The 11755-nt window shown below is 39.0% G+C and overlaps 1 protein-coding gene across 2 annotated transcripts in view; it reads left to right on the forward strand.

Annotated features, from left to right (window-relative positions):
• Positions 1 to 11755, forward strand: part of dtx1 (deltex 1, E3 ubiquitin ligase) — a 56614-nt gene that overhangs the window by 37208 nt on the left and 7651 nt on the right. Inside the window, exons 4-5 of one of the 2 annotated variants that reach the window (XM_014007186.1) lie at positions 9207 to 9268; positions 9445 to 9606. In XM_014007186.1, the coding sequence (XP_013862640.1) occupies positions 9207 to 9268; positions 9445 to 9606 (224 nt within the window). The remainder of the gene's footprint in view (positions 1 to 9206; positions 9269 to 9444; positions 9607 to 11755) is intronic. The other variant, XM_014007187.1, reaches the window with a different exon arrangement.

An 11755-nucleotide genomic window follows, 5' to 3' on the forward strand; every position in this document is an offset into this window, starting at 1 on the left:
ATATATAATAGTATACAAAATTTAGATAAGCATGTCTTTAACATAAGTCTCAACGGACGTTAAGATTTGGGCTGTATTTTTTTTTTGGTTGTTTATTTTTTTTTTTTTTGCTTTGTTTTGTTTTGTTTTGTTTTTCTTGTGTTTCGGCTGGCCTGGCCCTTGCCTTCCTACATAGTTCCACTCAATTCTAGTTTCCCTTCACTGCTCCATCTGGCATTTTTCCCATAGACAAGGATTTCGCTGGCAGATTTTTAGCTGAACCAATCAGAGAACAGAACGTCGATTTTCTGCGCAGTGTCTGCTTGTAGTTTATTTTTTCTGGGCCAGTCAGCAAACAGAAGGAGTTGTTTTGAACAATGTCGATTTTCTGCGCAGTGTCTGTTAGTTATTTTAGCATACGGCAGTGGAGGAAGTGAATGAAGCCAGTCTGTGTTGATMAGRYTTCCAAATTAAAATAAATTTGTCTGACAAAGCAGCAGCTCTCATTTACAGTCGTCTCGTTTGGCTCGGTATATTTCTCCTSTCAGTAGGGTTGTTTACGGCACACGCGATTTCCGGTTAGCTTCTTAGCTTAGCCTCCTTCACAGCGACAACACACACATGCTTCAGCAGAGACCACGCCTCCTGCAAGAATCACTTCTCTATAGCCACGAGTCCAGACCCTCATACGAAGCAAAGTGAAGGACAGGGTCTAGTTTTTAACCAGGCTATGGTTGGGCGGGTTTTACGTTGCATTTGGGCTGGAAACTGTCAGTCCAATCGGGCAACCCTATTCACCTATAGCAGACTGTATTCTTGTTAGAGAGAGTAAAACACAGATTTGGTCAGAAATCAGCCGAGACACTAGTTTAATGAAAAAAACTAAGAGTCAGTTTTACACGGAACGTGTCTGAAGTAGACGACTTTCTTCTTTTTCCTCTTCTGCTGATTAATGGCTGCTCTCTTTTGCATGCTGATCAGTGAATTTGCAGCAAAAGAGTGTGACCACACTGAGCAAGAGTCCTTAACTTCCATATGTGTGCCTGCCGTGGTTGCTGCTCTGTAATGAGCTTACTCCGGGCCCCAGAAGGCGTGAAATGCTGCGGCGCTTCTGGATCATTCTGCTGCTCGGGCTTTGAACTAATTTGTTGCTACCACAGCACGCCAAAGTTATGTCATGGTATGCAAAGCAGTTTACATGTAGGAAATAAAACAAAATGTGCGTTTGTCTGCATCTTTTGTTTCACCGGGCGTCGTGTGAGTCGTGGACTCGCAGACGTGTGAAGTGGTCGCTGGCGTAGATTTGTAAGGCTGTTGGCCATGGAGGCAGATCTCCAGCGGGGGAGAATGAATAATGGTTCAAGGAGGGGAAAGAAAATCTGAGTTTCAGCAGATCGCCCTGACCTCAGACCAATTCTGAGAGAGAAACCGAGGAAAAGGAGCGTGTTAGCATTGTGACCAACACTTACAGTCCCCTTATCCTGCTCCCCTTTACTAAATTAAACCCTCTCCTGATTTAATTGGATTCTGTTTTATTCACGCTGCTCATGGGGAGAGACACACTTACAGCATATCTGAACACCCAGGCATAAACCTTTTAGTTTGATTCGGATCACTAAAGTGTACAGGGGGTTGAGGGGGGAGACCACCTTATTCTGTTTTTTTTTTTAAGAATTCAGTGAGAGCTGGGTTGCGCTGAGCTCTTGGGTGACATGTGACTTTTTCACCTCACGGCACAAACAGTGAGACCCAGAGCTGCGAAGGGGAGGAAGAGAGAGGCGTAGGGGGTGGGGGGGTTGAGCAAATCGGTTCCCAGGCAAGTGGCTCGACGTACAGGATGAGTGTGGTTAACATAAAACCCAGCAAGACATGAGAGCGCGCGATCACACACATTCGCACAAACTGAAACTCTTTCGCACATTCCCACAAGCGTGCTGCAGAGAGATAACTGAGGAGCCCACATCCAATGTAAACCATCAGATTTTTTTTTCTCACACGCCCACGCCCTAATACAACTGGTGTCGGGTGTGAGGAAGGTGTTTCGCACGCTGCGGTTTGTTTACAAGATTTTACTTGCTTTTTTAGAATCGACCGCGTCTTTTCTGATTATAGGTTTAGCTGCTAAAATAATACAAGCATCCTACACTTAATGGCATGAGTCGTGAGTCGTGCATCAGTGATGATGGAGGCTGCAGCTCAGATGATGAGATTTCTTTTGGGTCATGAAAACAACTGGTTTGTGGGCTGAAAAAAAAAACAGAAAGAAAAGAAAGTGTTGAGGGGGGTGTCAGCTGTGTGTTGCCTAATACATCTGTCACAAATATTACCATCACCAGCACCATCTGCTGGTTTGTGTCAACACATCGGTTTATCTTCTGACTGAGCAGACCCCCCTACACACGCACACACAAACACACACACACACACACACACACACACTCATGCATCACAGCCTAAACACTAGAACAAACGCAGAGGTCAAGCATGACAACAACTGGCATTTGTGCTTGTCCAAAAATTTAGAATTAATATTCTGATTTTTTTTACCAAGATATTTAATTGAAAATGCCTGAAAAGCTGGCTTGTATTCTTTGTTTTAAGATTTTTTTATATATAATTATGGGAAGTCATTGACATCTGGTGATAAAAGCTTTATAAAGAAACACCAGCCAAAACATTTCAATAAAATTTAGATTTATTATTGTTGCGTTAATGCCTTCCAGCTAATATTACATTAAGTTTTAGCTAAACATCTGTAGGGGTGGAACAAAGTGGACATTTGGACATTTTTGTGTTGACTAATGTGGATTAGTTGAGGCAGCCATTATAACACTTTCTAAGAATTTCATTCAAATCTTGCTCATGAGATATTTAGCTAACAGGCACACATTGTTGATGCCAGCAGTCATGCTATATCATACATATACAGAACTATAATCTAATTTGTAGGACAAATACAAATATTTTAACACGTCTGAATGTGAATCATTTTTGTTTTCAATAAGACCAGATTCAATTTTTCCCTTTAGAATATCAATAATAAATTTTTTGAAGCGCAGACATACAGTTTCAAAAAATAAACAGTGTACATTATTGTATTTAGAGCTTTAAAAGCAAGCTTACTGCTTTCTCATTTGGAGAAGAGACTTTTTCTTTATTAGCAGCCTCTTAATTTCTGAATATGAAACTGCAAACGTCTTCTCGCAGTAGTTCCAGTTAGTTTCCTTTTAAGGATCAATGTGACAATCTGGCAGGCTTTAGCATTATTATGGATTGTCTAAGTGGCATGTTAAAGGTCATATACAACATTTCTACTGTGTGGTGATTTGAAAAATACAATCTTACTCGCCAGAGTGTGCTGGAAATTGCTCTAGATCAAACTTCAAAAGCAAATAAGATGCTTGTTAAATCAGGGTTAATGGAAATGGTTTCACATTAAAGGGGTATTTAAAGAAAATGAATTTTCATTCCTAAAATTAAACTTGCAGTCACTGAAACCTGAACCACCCTTTTACTGTGATCTTTGCACAAGACAAAGAACAGCAGCATCAAATTGTCTGCATGCTTCTTCTTCCTAGTGAAGAACAAGTGGATTTTTTTTGTAAGTCTTCTCACTCAATCAAACCACTTCCTTTTGTCTTCAACAGAGTTCAGGCCTGCTCCGCCGAACTACTTTCTGACAGGTGACAGAGGTTTCTGCTGTGAGAAAAAGCTTTGAGGAGCGAGCCTGACGTGTTTACGAGCTCCTGGTGTTCAGAACGTCGGTCTGATGTTGACCGGAGGGCTGCGAGTGCGTCGAGCACACACAGATCATTATTCCTCAGCAAGCTGCTTCTCCACTTTGTTCTGGTGCTCCCCCTTTAGGAAGAGAATTAATATTGGATCTAATAAATAAATCATGAGAGCTTATGTGGGCCAAACCGAGGCAATTTGGAGATTGTTGGTGTTTGTTTGTGTATCCTCCCACCACACACCGAGGAGCTTGTCTTTACCTGCATTAAAACTTGTGTTTAATGAGCACTTATGAGGTTCTTTCCATTTTTTAGTGCCCAAAAATGTAAACTATTAGTCCTCCAACAGAATTTTCCACACCAAGGTGAAATTTAGGCTATTTGTGGGATAAAATTTGATTCAATTAAGTTACAGAAAGCTGGGGGTTTCTTCAAGACAGGGAGGACGATACTGAGCTCTCGCATTCTGACCTGCCAGGGATCATAGCTAATGTGGCGTGACAGAAGTTAGCAGATTGATTGTCTCTCGACACCAAAGGCGAGGGCAATAATGTTTTTGTGTTTGTCTGTAGCAAGTTCAAAATATGCCACAAACCAGCTGAATTATATTTGTATTTTAATGAAACTCTCAGAAAGTAAATGTACATGCAGCTAATTTACCTTAGGAGTCAGACCTGTTCAAGATGACTGTCACAGCTAACTGACATTAGCCAAATTAAAAATGTCTCTAACTCTGGAATTTTTACAGACATTGAGCTAAAACTTTGTGTGGTAGTAGCTGAAAATCACTCCCACCACATACTTTGAGCTCTGCACATTAAATGATAAGTTTGCTTAAAACATTAGCGATAACTTTAGCGTCAGCCCTGCTCATCTGTTAGCAAAATACCAATATAAAACCACTGGGCAGATTTTGGTTGAAACTGTCAGAAAGAATTGAATTGAACTGATTTGTTTTTAGAGCCACCCAATAAACCACAGTCAAGTTCAAATATAGCATAGTAGCTGAGTAAATCACGCAGTTTGTGCAAAGTTATTTTCCAGATTCAGCTAAAATATCTACAACTCCATCCTTTCTAATAAAATCATGGACCAAACCTGTGGTATGAAAGGCACTGGACACCTTCACAGCAATTTATTTCACAGCATTTTCTTTTAAGACAGACTCTTGTCAGAGACATTATGCACATAAAAAAATATACCAAAACCAAAAAGAAATGAACATAACAAACAAAAAAACATGGCAGGTAGTGAGCGTAAAGGTGAACACAGGTCAGAAAGGAGAAGAAAAAGTTGAATGAGCAGCAGAAAGAAAAGAAATGCAGAGAGGACAAGGTTCTTTGTAGTACACTCGGTCATGAAGTGCCAGGACAGCAGAATCTCAGAGGAAACTCTAAAGGTCTGCGCTTGTTTACACTGATTATGTGGAATGATTGCCTCAATCTGTGCACAAGCTGACAGAATCTGTTGTTCACACAGGGGTGAGGAGGTTTAGATGTCAAACTTATAATCTGTTAGGATTTTGACTTTAGATATACAAACATCAATTATCTAAACAACTCAGTACAAAACGTGCTGATATCCACATCTGTACTGGTTCACTGTGAGCAAATGGAAACATGGAGTTAAGTTTAAAATGGTTGTGTTTTTGGGAGCTGAAGAAAGTTTTCCTTGTGAGAGAAAATCAAAATAATGCTAATGCAGCAAATCTTGTGTGTGTTTCGTAAATTTAAAGCCATTGTTGTCGGTCTCTCTGTGCGAACAAACCTCTTTTATTAAAACAGTGATAGATTTTCTTTCTGTTTATTCATCTTTAGTGAAACTGTGCTAACTTGACGCGGTCGGCAGCAGGATATCTCCGATTTCTTTCAACTCCAGTCTTGATCTTTTATTTATCATAAAAATGTGAGCTTAGTAGGAAAACCCGGATTCTAATGTGCTCAGGTTATTTAACTGGGCTGATGGTGATGCCAGGGGCTCCTTTGGTTTCTTCTCCTGATGTAAATGAGTCGTTTGATCAGCGTGAATAACATGAATTATACATGCACACATAAAGCGAGGCGTCTTGTCCTTGATGTGGTACAGTTTAAGCTTAAGAGCACGTTGAAGTGAAACTGGCAATCTCCCACTGGGCATTTCTCTCTTTAGTTTTGGGGATTATTTTTTGCACTATTTTGTTTATTTTACTGCAGATATTTCTATTTAACATAGCATTGCTTTATCTTTCACAGCAAGTGAAACAAATTTAAGTCTTTGTGAAAAACTGATTGAATTTTGTGTCGAGTTGATGCTTTCGTTGAAGGGCAGCTGTGTGTCCCGAAGTATCGACAGGAATAAACTGTAACAGCCGAGTTCATCCAAAACCTTTTCAGACAGTGTTAAAGCTCTCCTGGTTTCACATTTTTTGAGTGGCCAGCTGACCAGGGACCGGCTGTCCTGGTCCCCGCTCCACTGATGTGGGACAATAATAGAAGTTCCTACCAGCGAGGTGATGAGACGCACCAGCTTCTCATCCCTGCATGCCTCGTTTTGTTTTTGCTCTGAGCGTATTGAAGGGCATCCTCTGGCACGAGAACAGAGGCTCGTGTTTGTATCAAAGTAGCGTGATGAGCTGGAGGCCCTGAGCCCTCAGACACTTCACGGTCAAAGAGATTCAAAGGATATTACGCCGGCGGCTCACTGGTCGGTGCTGGACTTCTTCGCTTCTCTTGCTTTCTTTATGCAGGCAGCTGACGAGATGACTGCTGTGTCACGTGACTTTGCCTCACTGGTATCTTCTTGGCTGGCACCGACTTCCTTCTGAGGGGAAATTCAATAAAATCAATATAAATTTGTTCCAAGTGAGCGCCTTTTATTTTTAAAATAAAATGCTTCGATCCCGATGGGTTAGTCTTTTAAATGCAGTCCTGTCAGATTGGCTGCTGCGTAACATCATTTCTCATGAACTGTGAATGTACCTTTTAGTTAATAATTAATGGCCTTTACTGCAATTTACAATGATGTGTTGGTGCAAAGAAAGACGATGGTTACGCTGTTTAAAGACTTTAGTAGTTTTTATTTGTATTTTCAGCTGCATTAAGCAGCATTTCTCAGTCACACGGGTTAAAAACTAAAAAAAACAACAGTGCATGCAAATTGAAGCTCAGCACCACACTGCCTGTTTTATGAAACATTTGCACATTCTGCACAAAAAAAGTGCAGAGCCGGCAAGGATAAGCTGTCATTTAAAATCTGACATGACTGATTTGTCCATTTTTTTGCCATACCATGCAGATGTTGAAAGTATTCACGCCGCCTCTTTCAGTCTCTGTTACCCTGCAAATTCAGGTCAACGCAAGTGAAAGATGGAGAGCCAGAAAATGCTGTACGAACACTTCAAGTTGTGTTATCTGTAAAATCAACAGTAGCGCACAAGTTTCATAACACTTTGCTCAAGCTATAGAAACAATACACATATTCATAGCTGTATTAAAATATGTGCGAATGACATGGTGGCTGAAGTTTTGAGGAGAGAAAAAATAGTTTTATAGCTGCTAATCAAGGTGATATCATGGTGACAGGAAAAGTAGTTTACTGAAATGTGAGCCTTTCTAGTCAAATATTTTAAAGCAAAAGTCATAATAGCAAGAGATTTGCTGTGACTCAGTCATGTTGTTTTAAAAAGATTAGCTTTTTTATTTGTGCTATTAACCAGTTTTGGGCACTAAAATAAGTATAATTTAAGCCTGTGATTAATATCATGATTAGAATGGTATTGGGAGACTTCCAGCCTGCAGCAGTGTATTTTCAGGGCTTTGTCAGAGGAAAAGTCTGTAAAACAATTGGCTCTTCTGCAAGATAATGAAATGCTCTGTATGAGAAATGGCCATGCTGGAGAATCTGTGAGCTCCACAATGAGCTACTGGTGATCATTAGTCTATTATATATTATATTTTAGGTGAGTTGTGGGGTTTATTTTCTTGTCCTCCCTTATTTAATGAGGTCATCTGCCCCCTTCTGGTCTGTAAAAATAATACAGGAGGGAGATGTTTGCGTCCAGGCTTCACTTTTCATACCTTGAGGCTTCTTCAAACACAAATATACGTTTTGCTGATTTACTGACAAGTAGAGGTAACATGTTGTGGTAATGTTTTGTATAATCATTACTCTTTTTTTAGCTTGTTGATGTTTATGTAACAAATTATCATTGCAGGGATTTGTTTTCATAGCACTTTAAGTTAAATGAATGTCATCCATAAAATATAAAATGGTAGTAAAACTTGGGACATAAAAAAGGTTTGGTTTTGCCTGAATTTAAAAGTAGGACGTTATTGTCCATCTAAGTTTTTTTGTCCCCAAAAATGGATCTAACCAGCAAATATATAGATTTCCCAGGTGTCATAGTTATTTACAGCTGGGTGTCATAACTAAAAATGTTTCCTTTTTTTTTTCAAATGCTACATAGGAAGCTTGTAAAAGTAGAAAAGAACTGGGCCAAGTCCAGAGCCATGTGGATTACCATAAGTACCAATGTATACTTAGGCCTCATTATAAATATTTTTACATTAGTTGAAAATACTTAAAATATTAATCATAATAATACTGTTAAGTCTTTGTAATAAAATTTTGTGTTTATATCAAATACAGCACTGAGATCAGACAGAACCAACACAGATAAGATTACTGTTGGAGACAATAAGTCACTTTTAACTAATTCAGTTTCAGGACTACAGTATAATGTCTTCTTGATTAAGACTCATACAAACCTATTATACAAATGGGGATTTTTCTTTTAGAATATACATTTAGTTTGCCACATTTTACCCTAAACTTCTAATACTTTTTAAAAACAGGTGTACAGTAAATGTGATCTTTTAATCAAACTGTGTTCTTCGCATCTAAATCGCATTCATTGGGACTTGATGACATCTCTCTTTCAATTTAATGATAATTCTGGAATCACTCTGAAACTTTTCAGATCTCTTATAACGCCAGAGTTTGTATAAAAGGTTTAGTTTTGCTAGTTTTGACTCATTCTTGGTTCAAATCCCTGCTTTTTCTGAGAAAGAAATTGGTTCCTGAGCTGTAATCTGCTGTTTGAACCGAGGCTCTGGCACCCTGAAAAGAAGGTCGCTGAATTCTGTGCTATTAATACATCAATGGCTTTTGTCCGCTGTGCTCCACTCATTTTGAAATGTGAGCTGAACTTTTGCCTGTGTTCACCACAGAGTCCAGCCTCTCCAAATGTCATCCTGAATCGGGCTCTGCTCTGGTACTTTGTACACGAGTCACGCCGTCTCATCCCATTGCACTTCTGCGTCTGTGTTGAAGCTCTTGACATTCTAACGTGTGTGTTTATCGTGGGATGCAGGGGTGAAAACTGCCTGCTCCTTTCAGGGTTTTCAGCCTTAGCGTTGAAAGCTGTGGTGCAGCATTCTGGCATCATGTTGTCCACTGAGTGTGTTTTTTTTGTCCTTGGGTTTTCTTTTGCTCATTTTTATTTCTGTTCCCTTCTAGTGTTCCTGCTCTCCCCGTGAAGAATCTGACTGGCTCAGGACCAGTACATCCAGCACTTGCAGGTTAGACAGAAAATGTGCAGCATTTGTGTAAGCTAAGAAAAAAACAGATTTTTGAGGATTTATGCCTCTTTTCCCCTCAAATAAAAAAACCCTACATTTATTTATACAGAAGGAAATTTACCATCACTGTTTTTCCCCACTCTTTTGTCTGTTTGTGTGGTCCACATATGTGTCAGGTATGACAGGTATCCTGATGTGCGCTGCAGGTCTGCCAGTTTGCCTGACTCGAGCTCCAAAGCCCATCCTACACCCACCCCCGATCAACAAGAGCGACATGAAGCCTGTGCCGGGGATCAACGGCATGCGCCGCAAAACCAAAAAGAAGCACCTCAAGAGAGGTGAGCATATTAGATGATAATAAAAAAAGAGAACATATAAAGATAAGTGTCAAAGAATGAATCAGAAAAACGCTGTGAAAAGTCTACAAGGAGTATTTGTCTTGGAAAGATTTGCTCAATGTTTACACAGTTTTGCATTAGTTTTGTTAAAAAACCTCGAACAAATGTCTAAACACAGTTCTATTTAAGTTCTGCAGTGGTTACATTTGGTTTAATCTCACCTTGTAAACAATTTCTGTACCTTTATAAAATGCTCATTTAAATGTAATGAACTTAGATTTAAAAGTACACAGAGTATGTAATTACTGTATTTTATGGAAGGAACAAATGCCTTCTGTTGAACAAAGTAATGAACAAGGTTGTGCTGTTGTTGTTAACTGCCTTTTAAAAGGGATTGTTTAGTTGGACCACTCTAGTAAGTGCAAGCTGGCCTCTCAGTGGACCAAGGGAGACGTAATTGATTGGTGTGGCTGTTGGATGTCCATCTGCTCTGTAGTTTCTTTCAAGACTCTCTTTACTCCGGTACTTGGGCGTGATGAGATGATGCACTCACGGCAGATTTTTCAGATTTACACTTCACTGAGAAGAATTCATAAGAAATTACCTGCAAAGGGAAATAAAACAATAGCATTCATACTGAACCCTGTTTCAATTACACAGATAATCAGCAGAATGAGTTGAGTGTTGTGTTCGGCGACAATGCAAACAGATACTAATACATTTCTCTGTGTTAGTGGCATTCACCATGTGCATGTGTGTGGCCATTTGCTTGTCTTTCTGTTAGCAAAATATCTTTTGAACCAGAGAACAGACTTGAATGAAACTCATCTACAACTGATTATCTTTAGATTCAACCTAATTCAAGTTGGTCACCACATCTAATCAACCTAAGCTAACAGATAAATGGTTGTAATTTAGTCCGTTTTACAGATACTGAGCGAAAACCTGGTGTGGTAGTAGCTGCAAGTCATCTCCACGGTATATTTTGAGCACCAACGAATTAGGAAAAATGTTTGTTTAAAACTTTGGCAATCAAGACGGCGAGCGATATTCGTTTCTTTTTTTTTCCGTTTCTGTAAACAAAACTGTTTTCCTTCCTAAAGGAAATGCATTGTGTGCATTTGACATAAAGAGATTCAGACTTCCACTTGTGAAAATTAAAAATTATTCCTACCGTTATCCCAACTTTTCTTATGTAGGGCAGCCATGTTGGATTTTGTGAGCCAGGCTGCTCAGAACTATATAACTTTTCAAGTTGTAATTCTGGTTTTCTGCGAATCCATTTGACTTACAAATGATTGGACCAATAATAAAGAAGAAAATCATTCTTGCTGGTATGAATTCATGTTTTAATGAAACAAGGGAGTACCTATAGGTCAACTGCATCAACACATTATGGATCAAATAAAACCTTAAAGTATTGCAATTAATGTTAGCCACATCCAGCCTTACTCGTCATACCAAATATAACTAAAATAGCTTTGCAGGTGTTTGAACATACCTGAAAGAGAACTTGACTGCCATCAAGTGTGACTGTGGGTTTAATGTCTTGCCCAAGGACATTTTGTAACAGCTTCACTTAAAAGAAAAATCAATAAGAGAAATTGTTTAAAATTGATGTTGGTCATATACCCAAATACAGAAACTGAGGTATTTCTTCAAAAAAATACATTAATTCACAAACAGGTACTTCCGTCTGGATCAAAAATGCAGACCCATTGCATAATCTTGCAGAACAACTGGATTTAAGCCAGATTTGCAAGATTGTAATCACACAAGAATGCATCCTGCCATGTTTCAAGCTGTGTGTTTGTGGCTCAGGCGTGCTTGTTTTGGCCCAAACAACATCCTGTACTGGCAGCCATCGACAGATTTTAGGTCAGACAAGACTCAACATTTAAAAAAAAGGCTAAGAGATATAACTTTGATACTGCTAGCATCAGGTATACAAACTGAAGAGTGCGATCCTTTTGTTCCGTAATAGGCAATGCATGTTTATTTTATTGTTGTTGAGAGTCTGAAAAAACAATCCGAGTAATTTACAATCACAAAAAATGAGTCATCAGATATTATTTAAAAAATATAAAATTTATTTTTTTATTTATGGGGGGTGGTATCTGTTTATTATTATTATTATTATTATTATTAT

Source organism: Austrofundulus limnaeus, unplaced genomic scaffold (genome assembly GCF_001266775.1).
Source record: "Austrofundulus limnaeus strain Quisiro unplaced genomic scaffold, Austrofundulus_limnaeus-1.0 Scaffold40, whole genome shotgun sequence".
NCBI lineage: Eukaryota > Metazoa > Chordata > Actinopteri > Cyprinodontiformes > Rivulidae > Austrofundulus > Austrofundulus limnaeus.